Raw genomic sequence first — 19365 nt, forward strand, 5'->3', positions numbered from 1 at the left:
AGGGTTCAAACCTGCATACATCCTGGGTCAGCCACATGCAAGGCAAATGCCCTACCACTGTGCTACCAATCCAGCCCTAAACTGTAATTTTAAAAGTGACAATAATGACACCAATATAATTTCATCTTTTCCTTTTCTAAACTGCTGTTTAAAAACATACTAATGTGGGGCCGGAGAGACAGCATGGAGGTAAGGCGTTTGCCTTTCATGCAGGAGGTCATCGGTTCGAATCCCAGAGTCCCATGTGGTCCCCTGTGCCTGCCAGGAGCAATTTCTGAGCCTGGAGCCAGAAATAACCCCTGAGCATTGCCGGGTGTGACCCAAAAACCACAAAAAAAAAAAAAAAAAAATACTAATGTAATGATAAACAGAAGCCTCTTTGCTAAATGTATTTATCAATACTGGTGATTTTGCCTAAAGAAGGAATTTTAGAAATTGTAGTTTTGGGATACAATCTTAGCCATCTGAAAATTTGCATGTAACATTAATAAAGATAGCCTAAATAAAAACAATTTATATTCCTTTTTTATGGATCATGTTGATCATAATTCATAGAGCTTGTGTTGTTTGGCAGTTAGCCTCTGGAGAATTTACCTTCAAGATCTCATTTCTGCTGACATCATCCTGATGTCATTACCTAGTTGCAAAGAAAAGGAGATGTTGCCATACTATAGGCTGGTAAGTTGGGTCTTTGGTAATTAAATCAGCAACATTGTCAGAATCACTATTGTACCATACCACTTCAGTAAAGATTTTGTTTACAAAAACATGTTATTTTTTTAAAAAAATGTTTAATTTTATATGTTGAAATAAAGATTTATCCAAAACAATTTTCATATTAGTGTCTCAGATGTGAAGTAATATACACTTGCCAAAAAGGCTAAAACAAAAGCTCAATGTACAATTTGAATCAAGTAAATTATCAAGGGAAAAATAATACCACTAATGCATGGTACAAAATGTTTAATATACATGCAACAAGTGTAGTACAGCAAGGAACAAAATACACATGGGAACATTAGTTTATAACTCAGCATTCTACTTTGGAGAGGGTAAGTGAACAACAACTACTTCCACCTAAAACTAAAGACTGAGACATCGTTGTTTCCTCATGCAAATATTAACAAACTGTCTTCTAACTAGTGTGGAATGAACAGTGTAGAAACCTGAATTCACATTAGCAGAAGAATTTTTTACCAAGAGCTCCAAGAAAGGAGGAAAGTCATGATCCTCAGATGTCATGTTTCAATCTGCATTTAGCAGCATATTAATATGAATAAATTACTATACAGACAAACCTGAAATGTTTATCAATATGGAATCTTGAATGTATTATAAAAATGTATGGAAAAGTTTAACTAATTTTAATTACTAAAAGACAATGCCAGTTGAGAGTAGACTGTGAATGGCAAAGCATTTAAACGTTCTGATAGCTTTAGGAAAAGAACAAAAGTGCTTAAGGACAACCTAAAAATGTTTGAGGTTCTCCTTAACTGTCATCATTTTCTATCCTAATCCTAAGGTTTCTTTGTCCTCATTTTAAACCTTCCTTTCATTCACTGTGCTCATTAAAAACTGCTTTGGATACCTCATTCACAGTAAGGTATAAAAAATTAAAAGTAGGCTGAAGATATAATTTTCAAGAATATTTGCATTTCTACAAGTACTAAAGCTAAAGCCTTAAGCTAAAGAAATAAAGCTTTGATCTGAGTATGTTCTGGTATATCTAAGATAACCTATTTTAAGGGCTTCCAGGTCTCCTTTGTCCCTGAAATGGTGCTGTCTGTAATGCCATATGTAAGTCTAGTCTTATTACTATTATCTTAAATTCCAATTTTGAGAGTAAAGTTCTAATTGTTGCAGAGAACCACCACATTCCTATACTTCTAATATAAAGAATGAATGTGGTAACTAGCTCTTCTTGCCTCCTCTCAATAAAATAAATTGTTTTAGGTCAAACAATCTTCCCATATCTACCAAATGTCAAAGCTACTGAGTATTATGATTTGTTAGTAAAAAAAAAAAAAATAGCATATGAAGTCTCCAATAAGTACTGTAGCCTTTCATGTAAACAATGTATAAAACATCTTTGGCACAACTGATCATGTTTTCTTCATATTACAATAGAAAATATACTTCATACTCTGATTTTCTCTTTCAATACGGTGGAATTTTTAGGGACAGAAGGTTATACTTGTTCCAAATGTTGCAAAAAGATTTAAAATATGGCTCTTAGCTTTTTTTTTTTTTTTTTTTTTAGAAAAGAAAACTTTTTTTTTTAACCTGTAGAAATGTAGGGGGTTTTAACATCAATATCAACTTTAAAATGGGATTGTGGCATGACTTATGGTAGGACCTATAAAACATATATGACTGATTCATTTCTCAGAAGGAAAATAAGAACAGCACTGCGGTCAGAAATTCAGTTATGTGTGATCATTTTGCTGATCTGATTTAAAAACATTTCAAACCCTGAATTGAACCTGAAATCTCTCCTAATAACATCTATCCTAAGTTTTAAATGTTTCTAACTTTTGAAGCATATTTGATTAGATTTAAAAATCTATATGTTTAAAGAAATCTAGTGGGGGGGGGAACCAAACATTGACTTGAACTTAAATGGCCTAAAACCTTGTAAAACACTTTCCCTATAACACTAATGAGTTTCTTAATTGCCCAAAGGTACATTCTACAAAATAGTATTCAGTGTATGTTAAATTGATAATTAATGATACCCATTAAAGAAAAACAATAATCCAGCATGAAACTGCAGCTGAGAACCCTCTCATATTAAAAACATGCCATCTAAATGCTAGAACCTAGGAAAAATTAATGAAAAGTAAATTAAGTCATTTTTAACTGCTTAATGGGGCAAAAGCAAAATGCTTGCTTTCATCTCTGGTATAAAACCCTCAACCAAGACTCTGGGAATCATATTTAAATATATGAAAATCATTTGAATAATTGTACCATAGAGTGCAATTGCTAAATTAGATGATCTTTGGAGGGTGTTTCAAAAGTCGATCCATTTGTTTTAAACTTTCACAGTGACAGAAGAATTTTAAAGTGAAAAATGTTAGGATCAATTTCTTTTCATTCAGAAGTTTACATGGAGTAGGTAGAATTATAAGCAACTGAATTCTAGACATAGGCCAGAACAATAGAAAATTTTCCAGCAGTCAGACTTAAGAGAACATTTGCAACATACAAACTTTAGGCTTTCATATAAGATGTTTCAGGATGGAGTTAGGCCTGGACTTGTCATCTCTGTAGTTGGACTTGCAAGGTAGTCATTGGATTTTAGACTTGTTAGAGATTTGTAACTTGCCACTGAAGTTAGAGAGCCACAGAGCCCAAGTAGTGAGGGGGTATCTTCTTTACCTGAAAAGAAAATAAATAATTATCCTTGGAGAAGAGAATATAATTGTCCTTGAAGAATGATGCTATTAAAAAACCTCCAAACTGCAGACAGCAGGGAAAACATTTAATAAAACCTATCAACATATTTCATCTTTTATTTATTTATTTTGGTTTTGAGGCCACGCCTGGCAGCGTTCAGAGGTTACTCTTGGTTCTATGCTCAGGAATCACTCAGTTATCACACACTCCTGGCTCGGAACCATATGTGATGTTGGAGATCAAACCTAGGTCAGCCATGTGCAAGGCAAACACCTTACCCACTATTCTATCACCGTGGCCCCAATTAAGGGAGTTTTAAGTTTATTTTTTAAAATAAACTATTTGTCTTTGGGAAAAGTATCTTATATGACCTATCCTTTCTAAAATGAGAATAACCTAAGCCTAACTATATTAATTTGGGGTTATTTATTTTTTGGTGTAGGAAATTATAACTAGAATTTTAGGAAAAGAATTATGGAAGAATGTTGCAAGTCAGCCCCTGAAGAGGTTGACTGATGGAGGGATGGAGGGTGAGGTCTTTCCCCTCCAGCTCGGAGCACATATCTGCCACCCTGTCCAGCCGACGGTTTTGAGGTGAAACGGCAGGTAAACAGCTCGCAGACAGTCAGGCTTGTGGAAATATTAGCTTTATTCGGTGGACAAGACTGAAGTCCAAGGTCTCAGCCTCAGTTCCAGCCAACCACCCCTCACCTTCCACAGACCTTTGTTTTTATCCCCCAGAATCAGGTACCACACAATGGTGGGATCAGATACCACCCAATGATGGAAGCAGAATCAGGTACCATCCTAGGGTGGGGGCAGAATGCCAGGTCACGCCCTAGGGTAGGGCACAATCACCGGATCAGGGTAGGGTCAGTAACATAATAATCCCAAAAATATTTACATACACAACAGAAGAATAGTTCTTAGATTTCAATTTTAAGTAGTTGTAATGGTTTGATTTTGTTTTGGGGTCACACTGGTTGTGCTTAGGATTGACTAATGGTGATGCTCAAGGGTCAGTATGTGGTGCGGAAGATTGGAACTGGGGGTGGCTACATGCAAAATTAGTGTTTTATTCCTGTTTTATCTCCCTGGGCCCAAACATGTATGACAAGATCAAAATACAATGTTTCAAAAGAGACCCAAATCAGACCAAACCTCAGTTCTCCAGAGTGTGCTACTAAATTACTACAATAGTCTTTGGATAGTTCTTTACAAATTCCTCTTACTGATTCACAATTTTGTGAAGAAATTTGTTCCTAATATTTAGGTTGTATGTGCCATTTTTGTCATCTTTTGAGCATAAAAATTCCATGTTATTAATTCATTTAAAGAACTTCCATCAGAGAAGTTCTGTCAATGATAATGTTACTATAGCAATGTCACTATGACTGATGACTGTAACAGTGTCACTACGACTATGACAATGTCACAATCACAACCAACACCATATAATAAAGTTGAAAATGATTATTCTAAAGAAGAACTGTGGGTAAGGTGATATACATCGACACCTATCCTTTCGAGTAACAGTATTCAAATCACAATGCCTAAAAGGAATAAAAGAGAGAGAAGAGACCAGAAAAATTGTACAGAGAATTGTACGCCATAGAAATGGGCTTGGAGGTGAAGGGTAGGAGGGAAACTGGGGACACTGGTGGCAAGAAGTGTACCATTGATGAAGAAATGCATTTTGGAACACTGTATGACTGAAGCTCAGCCATCAAAAACTTTATAACTGTATATTTACAGTGACACAAAAGTATATAAAAAAAAATGCCATCACTATTTCAAAATACCCTTCATCCCATCAGATAAGAAACTCCATACCTAGATATGAAGCAGTACCTATCTATTCTCTACTTGCTGTGAGTCTCTGAAACCTTTAATTTTTGTCTATGGATTTCCTGCTTAGGTCATTCTTATAAATGAAAGCATACAATATATGCTTTATAATACATATGCTTTTTTATAATATATGCTTTTATAATTTTGTATATAGCTTATTTTACTTATCATGATATTTTCTAAGTTTCACCTATATTGTAATGTATCAGCACTGTATTTCTCTTTTGTTACTGAATAATATTCTTATACCACATTTTCTTTTCACATTCATCTGTATGTACACTGTGTCATATATAATCAAATATATATTTATGTAACAAATAATAAAGGTAAAAACTTTTGTACAGCTATAATACTTATTTAATATATGTAGTATGGGTTTATTTAATTATAGTAATCTGGACATTGGAGCTGTTAAACACTGCATATGGAATATATTAAAAGAAGACTCTATATGAAGTGTACTCTAAGTACAAAACTTTGCATATTTTGTACCAAATAATGAGAAAACCAGCTCAAATAATATAGTGGTGAACACTGGCATAAAAATATTTGTTGGCCCTATTTTGAATATTAGGGTATTGAGTCAGTTATATTTTCTAAAAGATTATCAGACAGTAATTACAAAATGCTAAGCAATCCAGATGTCTAGCAGTTACATAATGGAGAGCTATGTAGCTATAATAGAGAATGACAAGGTTGAGCTGGCTCAAAGCAAAAGATTATGTTTGGACTATACTTGTCCAATTCCTAGAACTGTATGTTCTCCCAAGAACCACAAAGTATAGACACACCATATATCAGCACACCACAAAAAGAAAAGCTCTTCATACTTAAAGGTAATGAATTCCAGCATATATAGCTAAGTGAGGACAACAAAGTACAAGTGGTCGCTAATATGGTGTCCCTTTAAAAGGTGACATGGTGGGGCCGGAGTGGTGGCACAAGCAGTAGGGCTTTTGCCTTGCTCGCACTGACCTAGGATGAACAGTGGTTCGATCCCCCAGTGTCCCAAGCCAGGGGCAATTTCTTTTTTTTTTTTTTTTTTTTTTTTGGTTTTTGGGTCACACCCAGTAGCGCTCAGGGGTTACTCCTGGCTCTACACTCAGAAATTGTTCCTGGCAGGCTCAAGGGACAAACCACCGTCCTCCTACATGCAAGGCAAACACCCTATCTCCATGCTATCTCTCTGGCCCGAACCAGGGGCAATTTCTGAGTGCATAGCCAGGAGTAACCCCTGAGCATTACCAGGTGTGGCCTAAAGACCACAAATAAATAAATAAATAAATAAATAAATAAATAAATAAATAAATAAATAAAGACATGGATTAATTTGAACTTTATTTTTATATAATATATTTAAGAAACATGATTACAAACATGTTTATAGTTGGATTTCAGTTATAGAAAAGAACAAACCCTTCACCAGTGCAACCTACCCATCACCAATGCCCCCATCTCCCACCTTACCCCTCCCCGCCTGTATTCGAGACAGGCATTTTTTTTGGGGGGGGCATCCCCGGTGATACTAGGGTTACCCCTGGCTATCCACTCAGAAATTGCTCCTCACTTGGGGGACCATATGGGACACCGGGGGATCGAACCGAGGTCTGTCCTAGGCTAGCACTGGCAAGGCAGAGATGCCTTACCACTCCACGCCACCACTCCGGTCCCTCAAGACAGGCATTATGACTAGTAATTTGAACTTTAAATAAGGGCCAGAGCAGTGACTTGTAAGAGGTCAAGCGAAGTTTGGGGCCGGAGAGATAGAATGGAGGTAAGGCGTTTGCCTTTCATGCAGAAGGATGGTGGTTCAAAACCCGGCACCCATATGGTCCTCTGTGCCTGTCAGGGACAACTTCTGAGCATAGAGCCAGGAGTAACCCCTGAGCACTGCCGGGTATGACCCAAAAACCAAAAAAAAAAAAAAAAAAGGTCAAGCGAGGTTTGATCCCCAGTATCCCATATGGTCCTCCCCCGCTACACACTCAACAGCCCTACCGGAATAATTCCTTAGCTCAGAGCCAGGAGTAACCCCTTAGATCACCAGGTGTGACTCAAAAACCAAAACAAACAAACAAAATCCACCAAAAACGCCAAACCATTTTTTATTGAGAAGCTAATAAAATAGTTACCTGTCAAAGTGAAAGTGAACTGAACTGTGAGGCACCTCAAGGAAGGGTCTTTCTAAAATGTATTCTTCAGACAAAATCACTTAAAAAATACTTAAGAAATTTTGTTAACATAAAATAAAATGTTACTTTGGAATTAATTTGGGAGCAAGAATAAAAAATAGTTCATATAAATAGTATATCATTGAAAGACATAAAAACCAGTAGAAAAGCGTAATCTTATATTTGAGAAATTAAACAGGATTAAGGTATATATTTCTTTGGAAAAAAACAATAACAACAATCTATCTTTGGTAACCAAAGAGGATTAGAAGCAATAACCAACTCAAGTAAGTACTCGGAGCTCAGAGTAGGTCTCGAACTTCATTTCCTACTATATGAAAATAGGATTTTTTTCATATAAAATAGGATGGGTAGGCAGATATACCCAGCAGTGTTTGAGGGTTATTTCCTGCTCTGTGCTTGGGAATTACTCTTGCAGGTATAGAAGGAACCATATCCAGTACTGGAGATGGTACCTGGACCTTCTGCAAGAAAAACATGTATTCTAGTCTCAGAAAATTATTTTTCCTTTGTTATGTTTTAGGGGCACATCATTGGTTGCTTCTCAAGGGCTATTTCCTTGTCTGGGTGGGTCACTCCCTGTGATGTTCAAAGGGCCATGAACTGCTGGGGAATTAAATCAAGGTTAGTCAAATGTAAGACAACACCTTATTCCCTGAACTGTCTTTCCAGCCCAGAAATAGGATTTCTCGAAGAACCAGCTGACCATGGTTATGGGGCATAAAGTATAACAAAACAACCAAGAATATCTTGTTTTGCTACAAAGTGAGGAAACAAAGGACAGAATACTGAGTGTGAAAAGGACACAAGCCAATTTGAAAGGGTCCATCAACTCCCAAAACAGGCCATTGACTTCCTGATTAGGTAAACAGAAGATCTATTAATTATACTATATTCGTACTAAATATGTTTAACTTAAATATGAGAATAATGAATAGACAAATATAAATGATCAACATCTTATTTTATTTATTTTTTTCTTTTACTATTTCTGTTATGGTTTTGTGTCACACTAGTAATGCTTAGGTCTTGCTCCTAGGTCTGTGCTGAGATCACTGCTGGAGGTGCACAGGGAACCATTTATGGTGCAGGGAATAGAACTCAGAAGATCTTCATAGAGAGTAACTTATTTTCTATTCTATCTCTTTAGCCCTTACCTGGTGGTACTCTACGATTATTCCTTGTTCTGTACTCAAATATTACTCCTACTGGGGCATAAAACCATAATATGATGCTAGGAATCAAACCAGAGTTGGTCACATGCAGAGCAATTATCATAACTCATCTGGCTCCTAAACTGCTGGAAATTTATATTTCCAGGCTTAAGCACTTTAAGTAGATAAATTTTATGTGAACAAATAAAAAAAAATTGGGGGACTATTCTGCTATACAGAACACCAAAGTGATTCTCATGACACTGCTCCAAAAGCTATCTTGAGTTACAAAGTCTTTCTTTTTTTCTTTGTTTTTGTTTTTGGGCCATACCCAGCGATGCTCAGGGGTTACTCCTGGCTGTCTGCTCAGAAATAGCTTCTGGCAGGCAAGGGGGACCATATGGGACACCAGGAAGTCTTTCATTCAGCATAGTTGACTGGATATTTTATATGTGCAAGATGCTGTAAGAAAGGATAAATTTCAGAGTCACTTCTATTGGGAACTCAGCATATAGTCAAAGCAGATAGCAACAATTATAATAAAATATGGAAGTGTAGTAAGAGCAGTAAGTAAGAGCACAATGGAGGATATGGGATATGTATTCAGACCAAATTGGCAGGTAGACCTGAAGGACAATAAAGGAAGCATTAGGAAGAAAGTGATACCAGACTGAGTCCTATTAGACATGCATGCCCAGGAAGAAGACACCAAGGAATCCCTGCTGCACAGCAGTATTGAATAGGCATCTGATCTACAGAGTGCTACAAACAAGGCAGGAGACAAGAAGAATGTGCAAAAACCATAGAGGCCTTCATACTTCATAAAAAAGAACCAGAAACTTACTTTTTTGTTTTTAGTTTTCCGTTTTTTGATCACACCCAGCAGTGCTCTGAGCTTACTCCTAAATCTGTGTTTGGATTAACTCCTCTCTATTTTTTTTTTCTGGTTTTTGGGTCACACACAGCAGTGCTCAGGGGTTACTCCCGGCTCTATGCTCAGAAATCACTCCTGACAGGCTCAGGGGACCATATGGGATGCCGAGATTTGAACCACAGAACTTCTGCATGCAAGACAAACACCTTACCTCCATACTATCTGTCCGGCCCCCAGGGATAACTCCTCTGGAGGCTCAAGGCACCAGAGAAGAAGCCAGGGATAAAACCCACGTAGGATGCATGCAAGGCAACTGCTGTAATATCACTCTGGTTCCAGGAACTTATTTTGTATTCACAGTACATTTGTGTTACAGTCATGCTCTTGTGTTAGAGAGGATACACCAAAGCTTTTTATACTGAAGGAAATTAAATGGTTCGGCATCTTTTCCAATATTTGAAGGATATGTAAATAATGCTCTGGCAGTATAAAGAATGGAGACTGGAAGACCAGTAAGGTTACCAGCACTGCATGGACCATGTGAGCAGTAGGAACAATGCAGAGAAGAAAATGGATGCAGAAATCCTTAGAAAGGCAAAAAATATGTCCAGTGAAAGGAGCCATGACTGACTGATTCAGCTGATTGTGAGAATTGATAATACTGTTGTATTATCACTAAGAGAGATGTGAGTGGAAGAATAAAAGAGAACTGATGAGGCCATTGATAGCACAGTGGTAGGGCATTTTTGCCTTGCAGGCGGAGACCTGAGTTTGATCCTCAGCATCCTGTATGGTCACCAGGAGCGATTTTTGAGTGCAGAGCAAGGAGTAACTCCTAAGTGCCATTGGGTGCATCCCAAAAACAAAAAAAAAAAACAAAAAAAAACTGAGAAAGCAATGAATATGTACCCCAATTTTAAGTGATTCCTCAAACACCATCATAAACCTGTACCCTGTAAGTATACAAACAATAAGCTGTTGTCATCTTTCTATGATCAGTGGGTGGGCAATTTGTGCACCAAAATTTCAAATCCTGAACCAGTGTAAGAGGGAACTGTAATATAGCTGTTTTTGTACTTGTATGTATAAACTTGGTCACAAGTATTTATATTTATAGTTTTAAGTTCCTTGATTTTTTATGCTATTTAAACTTGTTTAAAATACAAAATGGGATGTGGCTTTAAAATTAGTAGTTGTGGGTCTGGAGAGATAGCACCACGACATTTGCCTTGCAAGCAGCTGATCCAGGACCAAAGGTGGTTGGTTTGAATCCCGATGTCCCATATGGTCCCCCGTGCCTGCCAGGAGCTATTTCTGAGCAGACAGCCAGGAGTAACCCCTGAGCATCGCTGGGTGTGGCCCAAAAACAAACAAAAAAAAAATTTATTAGTTGTTCAAACAAACTCATGAAAACAGAGTTGGATGTAAATACCATATTACTGAAGCAAATATCTATTAGACAAATTACTGCACTTAATATTTTCTTATAAAACAATACAAATTGCTGTTGAAAAAAAAAAGAATCTTGATAAAGGGGCAAACCCTGAAAGTAGATGCAGCTCTGTGACATAGGCAAATAGATTACTTGTGGTCTACCAAGCATGTAACTGAAATAACTTATTCACAGAGTGATAGTAACAACTCAGAGGGCAGAGCTCATGCTCTGTGAGACTCTTGTGAGAGTCTCCAAGTTTGCTGCCTGGCACCCCTAGCACTGCAGGACTCAAGCATCACAGAACCTGATTATCAGGCCTGTACCCCTGGGCAGCGTATTGCCAGAAAGGCCCTAAAGGTTCCCCAGTATACCTATCACCCAAAATACTTTCTTATGATAGATTTTAAAAAAAGCTTTAGCCATGGCTGGAGAGATAGTGTGGAGGTAGGGCATTTGCCTTGCATGCAGAAGGATGGTGGTTCAAATCCTGGCATCCCATATGGTCCCCCGAGCCTGCCAGGAGCAATTTCTGAGTGTAGTACCAGGAGTAACCCCTCAGCGCTGCAGGGTGTGACCCAAAAAAAACAAAAACCAAAGCTTTAGTTTGTTTGGGAGCCACAAGCTACAGAGCTCTGGGATTACTCTTGACTTACAAGTTTAGGGGTCAATGCTGGTTGTGCTCAGGAGACCATAAGTGGTGCCAATATTGAAACTAGGGTTGTCTGCACACAAGGCAAATGTGTTAACCTCTGTGCTATCTATCTGGCATCAAGAATGTATTTTAAAACCCCAGGTATCCTAGATTTGATGAAATAAGTTAACTATTAATAACTATGAACAGAATATCTATTACATACAGGAGGTTGCTTGGTTCATAATAATGATATAGACTCCATTCATACCTTATAAAAATTAACAAAAAATAAATCAAAGACCAAACTGTAGTATCAAAACTATAAAACTCTTACAATGAAACAGGTATAAATCTGCTTGGCAGTGGACTACAAGATGGTTTCTTAGATTAGACATTGAACACAAAAGTAAATAAAACAAAAGCTAGTTAGGACTTTATTAAAACTTAAAATTTTGTGACTAAAAGAACTCTAGCAAGAAAGTGAAAAGAAATCAATAAATATTTTCAAATCATATATTTATTGAGTCAACTATCCAAAATATACACAAGGACTTATAATTAATTTAGCAATAAAAAAGTAATGTAATTGGTGGGGGGGGCTGTCCCCAAATAATGCCTAGGGCCCTGGGTCACTTCCAAAAATATTCAACCCAAGATTGCTCAGGCCCAGGAGTGTTGTGGGCCACCAATATACCCACCCTGGTTATATGGGAGATCATAAATTTTAGAGATCCCACAGTGCTGGGAACTAAGCCTAATGCCTTTATATATGAAGGGCCTGCCCTAAAGTCCTTTGAGTTTTTTTCACCAGCTTACACACAATGCAATTCTTAAAGGTCAAAGATTTTAGGGGACCGAGAGATACCAAGCCTTGCAAACAGAAGGTCATTGGTTCGAATCCCAGCATCCCATATGGTCCCCTGAGCCTGCCAGGACTGATTTCTGAGCGTGGATCCAGGAGTAACCCCTGAGCACTGTAACCCAAAAACCAAAAACCAAAAAAAATTTAAAAGAAGGTAAAAGATTTTAGATAGCTCTCTGATGATAAATGGATAATAAACACCTGAAAAGATGCTCAACATTACTACTTATGAAGGCAATATAAATAAAAATAATTAAATTGTTTTTAATATCCACTGGGATAGCTATAAGAAAGAGACTGGGGATTGACTCAGTATTATGGCATATGTGTCCCATGATTCAATAGCCAGCACTGAAAAATAATAATAATAAGTTGGTGGTGAACCTGTGGTGATGCTGACAATCTCCTACACTGTGGGATTGTGAAATAGGACATAGTCTAAGCAGTTTGTTTAGGAAAAAAAAATAGTTTGGCAGGTCCTGAAATGATTCATCAAGAGTCAGTCAATTCCATTCTTGGTTATATATACAAGTGAAATGTATGTTAAAACAAAAATGTGTACATGAATGTTCATAGTAGTATAACACATAATAATAAGATGAGCACAATACAAAAATAAAACTAATAACCAATTTGACAAATTATGGAATAAATACACAAAGTTGTATTATTCAAGCAGACAGGTGAAGAAACACTAATGCAGGGGTCCAAGCAGTGGCACAAGTGGTAGGGTGTTTGCCTTGCCTAGGATGGACCTTGGTTCCATCCTCCAGCATCCTATATGGTCCCCCAAGCAGGAGTGATTTCTGAGCACATAGCCAGAAGTAACCCCTGAGCATCACCGGGTGTGGCCCAAAAACCAAGACCAAAAAAAAAAAAAAAAGAAAAAAAAACACTAATACATAGAAAATGAAAAATATGTAAGTCAAAATTAAATGAAGGATATATAGGAGATGACTTCATTACATGAAATCATATGATGATATGATTATATCTCCAGGATAGATAAACCTAAAAAAATTCAATGTGGGGCCGGGCGGTGGCGCTAAAGGTAAGGTGCCTGCTTTGCCTGCGCTAGCCTAGGACGGACCGCGGTTCGATCCCCCGGTGTCCCATATGGTTCCCCAAGCCAGGAGCGACTTCTGAGTGCATAGCCAGGAGTAACCCCTGAGCGTCATCGGGTGTGACCCAAAAACCAAAAAAAAAAAAAAAAAAATACAATGTGAAATATTAACTTCCCAGGAAGAAAGGGAGCAAAGACCTATGACTAACTGATAACAGTATTCTTTGTTGAATGATGGAAATGCTTTGTAATTATAGTGGTGATCATTGCATAACACTGTGGACTGTAAGCTATAAATAATAAACTTAATGTTAAGTGAATGGTAATGTGTTGTAATGTGTGTGTGTGTGTGTGTGTGTGTGTGTGTGTGTGTGTGTGTGTGCGCGCGCGTTTTGGAAATCCTGAAAGATCTTTTCAAATAAATCCTTAAAACAAATCTTTAAATTTTAAAAAATATTTTATTTATTTTTGGGTTTTTTTTTGTTTGTTTGTTTTTTATTTTTGGGTCACACCCAGCAGTGCTCAGAGGTCACTCCTGGCTCCATGCTCAGAAATCGCCCCTGGCAGGCACAGGGGACCATATGGGATGCCAGGATTCAAACCACCGTCCTTCTGCATTAAAGGCAAATGCCTTACCTCCACACTATCTCTCCAGCCCCTAAAAAATATTTTAAAACACTTAAATAAATATTAAAAGCACCTATATATATAGGGATGTACTATAGTTTAACTTTTTTATTTTTTGGTAATACTTAAAAATAACAGTATGTTTTGGGGGGTGAAGAGGTTGTGCCACACCTGACTCTATGCGTAGGGCACCTTATGTGGTACTAGGATCAAACCAGGTTGATGTGTATGTGGATGTAAAAGAATTTATTTCCTCTACTCTTAAGTGACAAAGTACTTTTGTTGATCATTACTAGCCTGCCTCTGGGTGTTTTTTTTTTTTTTTTAATTATTGAGAATCTGTGATTTACAATGCTGTTTTTGTTGGTTTCCCATTAACCTAATTCCAATGCCACACTAGCTTTTTGGGTTTTTGGGTTTCTGAGTTTTTTGGTTTTGTTTTGTTTTGTTTTGTTTTTGTTTTTGGGTCACACCCTGTGGCACTCAGGTGTTACTCCTGGCTCTGCACTCGGAAATCTCTACTGGCAGGCTCTGGGGACCATATGGCATGCTTTGATTTGAACCACCACCATTGGTCCTGGGTTGGCTGTGTGCAAGGTAAACTCCCTACCACTGTGCTATTTCTCTGGTCCTCCCTGAGAAGGAGTTTTTATAGGGAATAATAAAAAAAAAGTGTTGGCTGAATGAAAACCAGCATGGCATAAAAATATAGCCTTTTAGTGATTGGTCCCCTGAGGCACATTTTTCTTATTTGCAAACCAAAACAAAGTAAAGGTTAGGCTTTTGAAGTATAAATTGAGTACAAAATGCCTTATCCTTGGCCTCTGGGGCAAGGGCAGTTCTAGTTTAAAACAGATCAGCCCATGTTTCAAATATACACAAATTTAGGGACTAACTTTAAAATATAAACATAGGACTGGAGCAATAGTACAAGTGGTAAGTTGCTTGCTTTGCAACTGGCCAACCCAAGTTTGATTCTCAGCATCCCATATGGTCCCCTGAACCATCAGGAGTGATCCTTGAGCACCACTGTGGGTATGGTCCCAAAACCAAAAATACAATTTAAATAATATTTTAATATACTCTGTGGGCTCAAGAGATAGTATAGAAGTATGCATATAGATAGGAGTTATTTGCCTTGCATACAACTGACCCAGGTTCAATCCCTGGCACTATGATATGGATATGCCCCAATCCCTGCCAGAAAAATAAATGAATAAAATATAAACATTCTAAATTTTGATAATGAATCTAATTTATGCTCTTTGATTTACAATGGTGTCATTGAGATTAACATAAATAAACATAATAAATTATGTTTATAACAATCATAAAACATTCAGTATTAATTAAACTATTAAAATATTTATTAATAATTGGTATTTAGTAAATTGTTAAAATTATCTAGACTCCTTGAGAAAATTTTAGAAGGCATCTTAAAAGGAGCAGACATTTCAACTTAACAAAATGTACTCACTGCCCCAGCCTTCTAGTTAATCTGTTTCTCACATTCTTTAACACTAAAATGGTTACAAAAACCAATTTCTGGGCAGAGCAATAGCAGGGCGTTTGCCTTGCACATAGCTGACCCAGGACGAACCTGAGTTAGATACCTGGTGTCCCCCAAGCCAGGAGCGATTTCTGAGTACATAGCCAGGAGTGACCTCTGAGCATCACGAGGTATGACCCAAAAACAAAAACAACAATAAAAAAAAAAAAACCCAAATCAAAAAATGAATCAAGTTCTTAAATGTTTACTCTTTACCTTTTTCAGAATATCCAATTAAGCCAAGTACAAAAAATGACTCAAGAATAAGGAAGTGGTCTGCAGTATCAAAAGCTACTAAGAAACCCAATAAAATAAAGATAGAACTGATTCGAGCAATATAGCAGTAGCTGAAAATCTTGATAAAACTAATTTTATCAAGAAAATAGTCTCTACAAATGAGTTAGAGTCTCTACAAATTAATATATGAGACACAGAACTGGTTACAAAAAAATAGGAAGGGACAGATTAAAAGAAATAATTATAAGAGGCCATACAAAGAACAACAAACCAGTTTTGGTTTTGATTTTGTTTATGGAAGAAGGGGTTTGGGCTGCACCTAGTGGTGATAAGTTTAGGGGCCAATCCTAGCAGTGATAAAGATGTGGGGTCCTGGATATAGATTTTATCCTATGCTGGAGAAAGAACCCCTAATCCATTTTAAATGATAATGATAGCTGGGGGCTGGAGAGATAGCATGGAGATAAGGCGTTTGCCTTTCATGCAGAAGGTCATCAGTTCGAATCCCAGCGTCCCATATGGTCCCCCGTGCCTGCCAGGAGCAATTTCTGAGCATGGAGCCAGGAGTTTCCCCTGAGCACTGCCGGGTGTGACCCAAAAACCACAAAAAAAAAAAAAAAAAAAAGAACATAAAAAAAAAAAAAAAAAAAAAAAAAAAAGATAATGATAGCTTAGTTCCATGAACTAAGGATAATAATCACTTTACAGAAATGTCACTATTATCTGTCAGCAACACTCTGCAACCAAAGTTCAAATAATGCAGTGAGTGAACAAATTATTTTCAAATTTTCAATTAGTTCCCTTCCCCTTACCTTCACTAAGTAAACGTAATGCATCATGCTTTCCATCTCCTTCTTGTAACTGACCTGGACCCAGTGAAGTCTGAGAAAGGCTAACTTCAGCTGATAATTGGTCAAGACTGTGATAACTTTTTCTGAAAAACAAGAATAAAACAGTTCTTGAATTTGTTCACACACACACACACACACACACACACACACACACACACACACACACACACAAAGAATTCTTAGATATATCTTTTTTTTTTTTTTTTTTTTTTTTTTTTGTGGTTTTTGGGTCACACCCGGCAGTGCTCAGGGGTTATTCCTGGCTCCAGGCTCAGAAATTGCTCCTGGCAGGCACGGGGGACCATATGGGACGCCAGGATTCGAACCGATGACCTCCTGCATGAAAGGCAGACGCCTTACCTCCATGCTATCTCTCTGGCCCCCTTAGATATATCTTTAATAGTTTTTCTTAAGTTAGTTAAAATTCTATTTAAATTTTTAATATTTTCTCTGAAACTTTGTCTTTATCTTAACTGTAATAAGATCTCCATTATATTTTCCCTTTAATTCTGTTTGAAGGACTGTCTGCTTACTCACTGAAAAAAGAAAAAAAATTGATTAAGAAAACTTAAATCCATCATACCATTTTTTTTAAATTATCCAAATGGTTAAGAAATAGGAACTTCTGAATAGTAGCAGAAAAGTCTAAAAATATATTTAGTGGAAAAACAAAATTGACATAACAAAAATAACCCATTTTTCTTAAATATATCAAAAAATTTCAAAGACTCAATATATTATAGATTGTTATTATATAGCAGAAATTACAAATCATCACTACAAGTTCAATAATTTGTTTTTAAAAGTTAGCAATAATATAAGTTTGTGTTAATACATCAATATGATTAATTTCTTCTCATTTATTTTCAATTGTGATTTTATTTTACATTAAACAGATAAGATGTAAACATAATAGAGAAAAATCAAGTTATAAAACAATGTTAATAAAAGTTCGTTAGCAAACTTTACTTATCAGTCAGAATGAAATCAACTCAAGAAATATGCACAACTTTGCTGTTATGTTATGTAAAAATATGGAATATTATTTTCAAATACAAATGACATAGAAAAGATAATGAAATTTTAGGTTCAACCTTTATTCTAAAATAATATAAAACCCTATTTAATTTTATAGAAATGTCATATATTCTTTGATATTAGAGATAAAGACAAAACATAAATGCCATAGCTACTCTATTCATACATATAATAGCAGATTTACAAATTTATCAAAGGCAGTATTAAGTATGGGGGAATATATACTGGATTTTCCTCTGTGAAAAGGAGAATGATATGCTAATAAAGAATTTAGTAGCTTACATGATGACTTTTCAAATATCAAGAGAATAAATATCATGAATTATATTTTGAGGGAATAAGTTATTTTACTGTAATAGAAGAATTCTGATAATCATAATAGGTAACAGTAATGAATAATACAATATATTAATATAGTTATCCTTTTTTATTCCTTTATATCCCAGTTCAGTCCCTGTTATCTTTAGGTCTTGGTTTCAGGACCACTGAAACTTTCTCTGTCTCTGTCTCTGTCTCTCTCTCATGCACACATATACACACACACACACACACACACACACACACACACAAGACTCACATACTCAAGACCTTTATTATAGGCCCTCCAATATCTATAGGTTCTACATTAACAGATATCAACTAATACTGGTTAATTGACTCTATGAATGCAGAATCAGTGGGTAGAATTTTTTGGTCACACCTGGCGGTACTCAGGAGTTATTTCTGGCTCTGAAGTCAGAAATCACTCCTGGCAGAGTTGGGGGACCATATGGGATTCTGAGGATCAAACCCAAGATCAAACCCAAGCCCATACCGAGTCAGCCGCATACAAGGCTAATGCTCTACCACACTGTGTGTGCTATCTCTCCGGCCCCCTGTTGCCAGGGCATACCTAAGCTTTTAGGGGGGCTCAGCCCACTAGATATATCCTCAGATTTTCCTGGTGGGTAGAACTAATTTAGCCCCCATGGGGTTTCTCAAAAGGCCCGCTGTGGACGCCTTTTTCCCCTGCATGGATGGTTGAGGAATTTCCAAAGAGATGCCTGGCAATACATTTTCAGCTAGTATTTGATTATCTCTCCTTTGTTTATATCAGGAAAAATATTGGCCTCAGAATTTGGCTCAGAAATTCCAGCATCAAAGTTTGAGTACCTCTTTTTCTGGATATAGTCAGCCCTAAAAGCAAAGACAATTTTTCTCTTTGCAACTGCAGTTTCTGGTAATCAAGGGCATAACCAGAATGCAGATCTCAACTACTGACCCTCCTTTAGAAATAGGGAAGCTCATTCTTGGGGATTTGGTTCCTCCCTTCACTTAACCTCTATAACTATAGAGTCCAGCTTAGAAAGATCAAGTTTCTAGATATTTCCTACTTCCTCCTAATCCTGAGTTGCATTTAAAGTAAGCTTGCAAGAAGTTACCTTGAGTTGGACCTTCTCTCTTGTTACTTACAATTTTACAATCATACCCATAGCTTAGGTATTGTTATTGTTGTACTAGGCTTTGTGATTACAATTATTCTTAACCTGTGACTAATTTTACCCCTATAAATTCCCCTGCTTAAAAAATTAAACTTGTCGCACTCCTGCCAGAAAT

At 36.8% G+C, this 19365-nt stretch overlaps 1 protein-coding gene across 2 annotated transcripts in view; it reads right to left on the bottom strand.

Annotated features, from left to right (window-relative positions):
• Window positions 1-771: 771 nt before the first annotated feature.
• RUNDC3B (RUN domain containing 3B) overlaps window positions 772-19365 on the bottom strand; it is a 152652-nt gene continuing 134058 nt past the window's right edge. For both annotated transcript variants that reach the window (XM_049769034.1, XM_049769028.1), the window contains 2 exons: window positions 16693-16814; window positions 772-3381 (listed from right to left, as the gene is read on the bottom strand). In XM_049769034.1, the coding sequence (XP_049624991.1) occupies window positions 3236-3381; window positions 16693-16814 (268 nt within the window). In that variant the 3' untranslated portion in view covers window positions 772-3235. The remainder of the gene's footprint in view (window positions 3382-16692; window positions 16815-19365) is intronic.

Source organism: Suncus etruscus, chromosome 1, assembly GCF_024139225.1.
Source record: "Suncus etruscus isolate mSunEtr1 chromosome 1, mSunEtr1.pri.cur, whole genome shotgun sequence".
Taxonomy (NCBI): Eukaryota; Metazoa; Chordata; class Mammalia; order Eulipotyphla; family Soricidae; genus Suncus; species Suncus etruscus.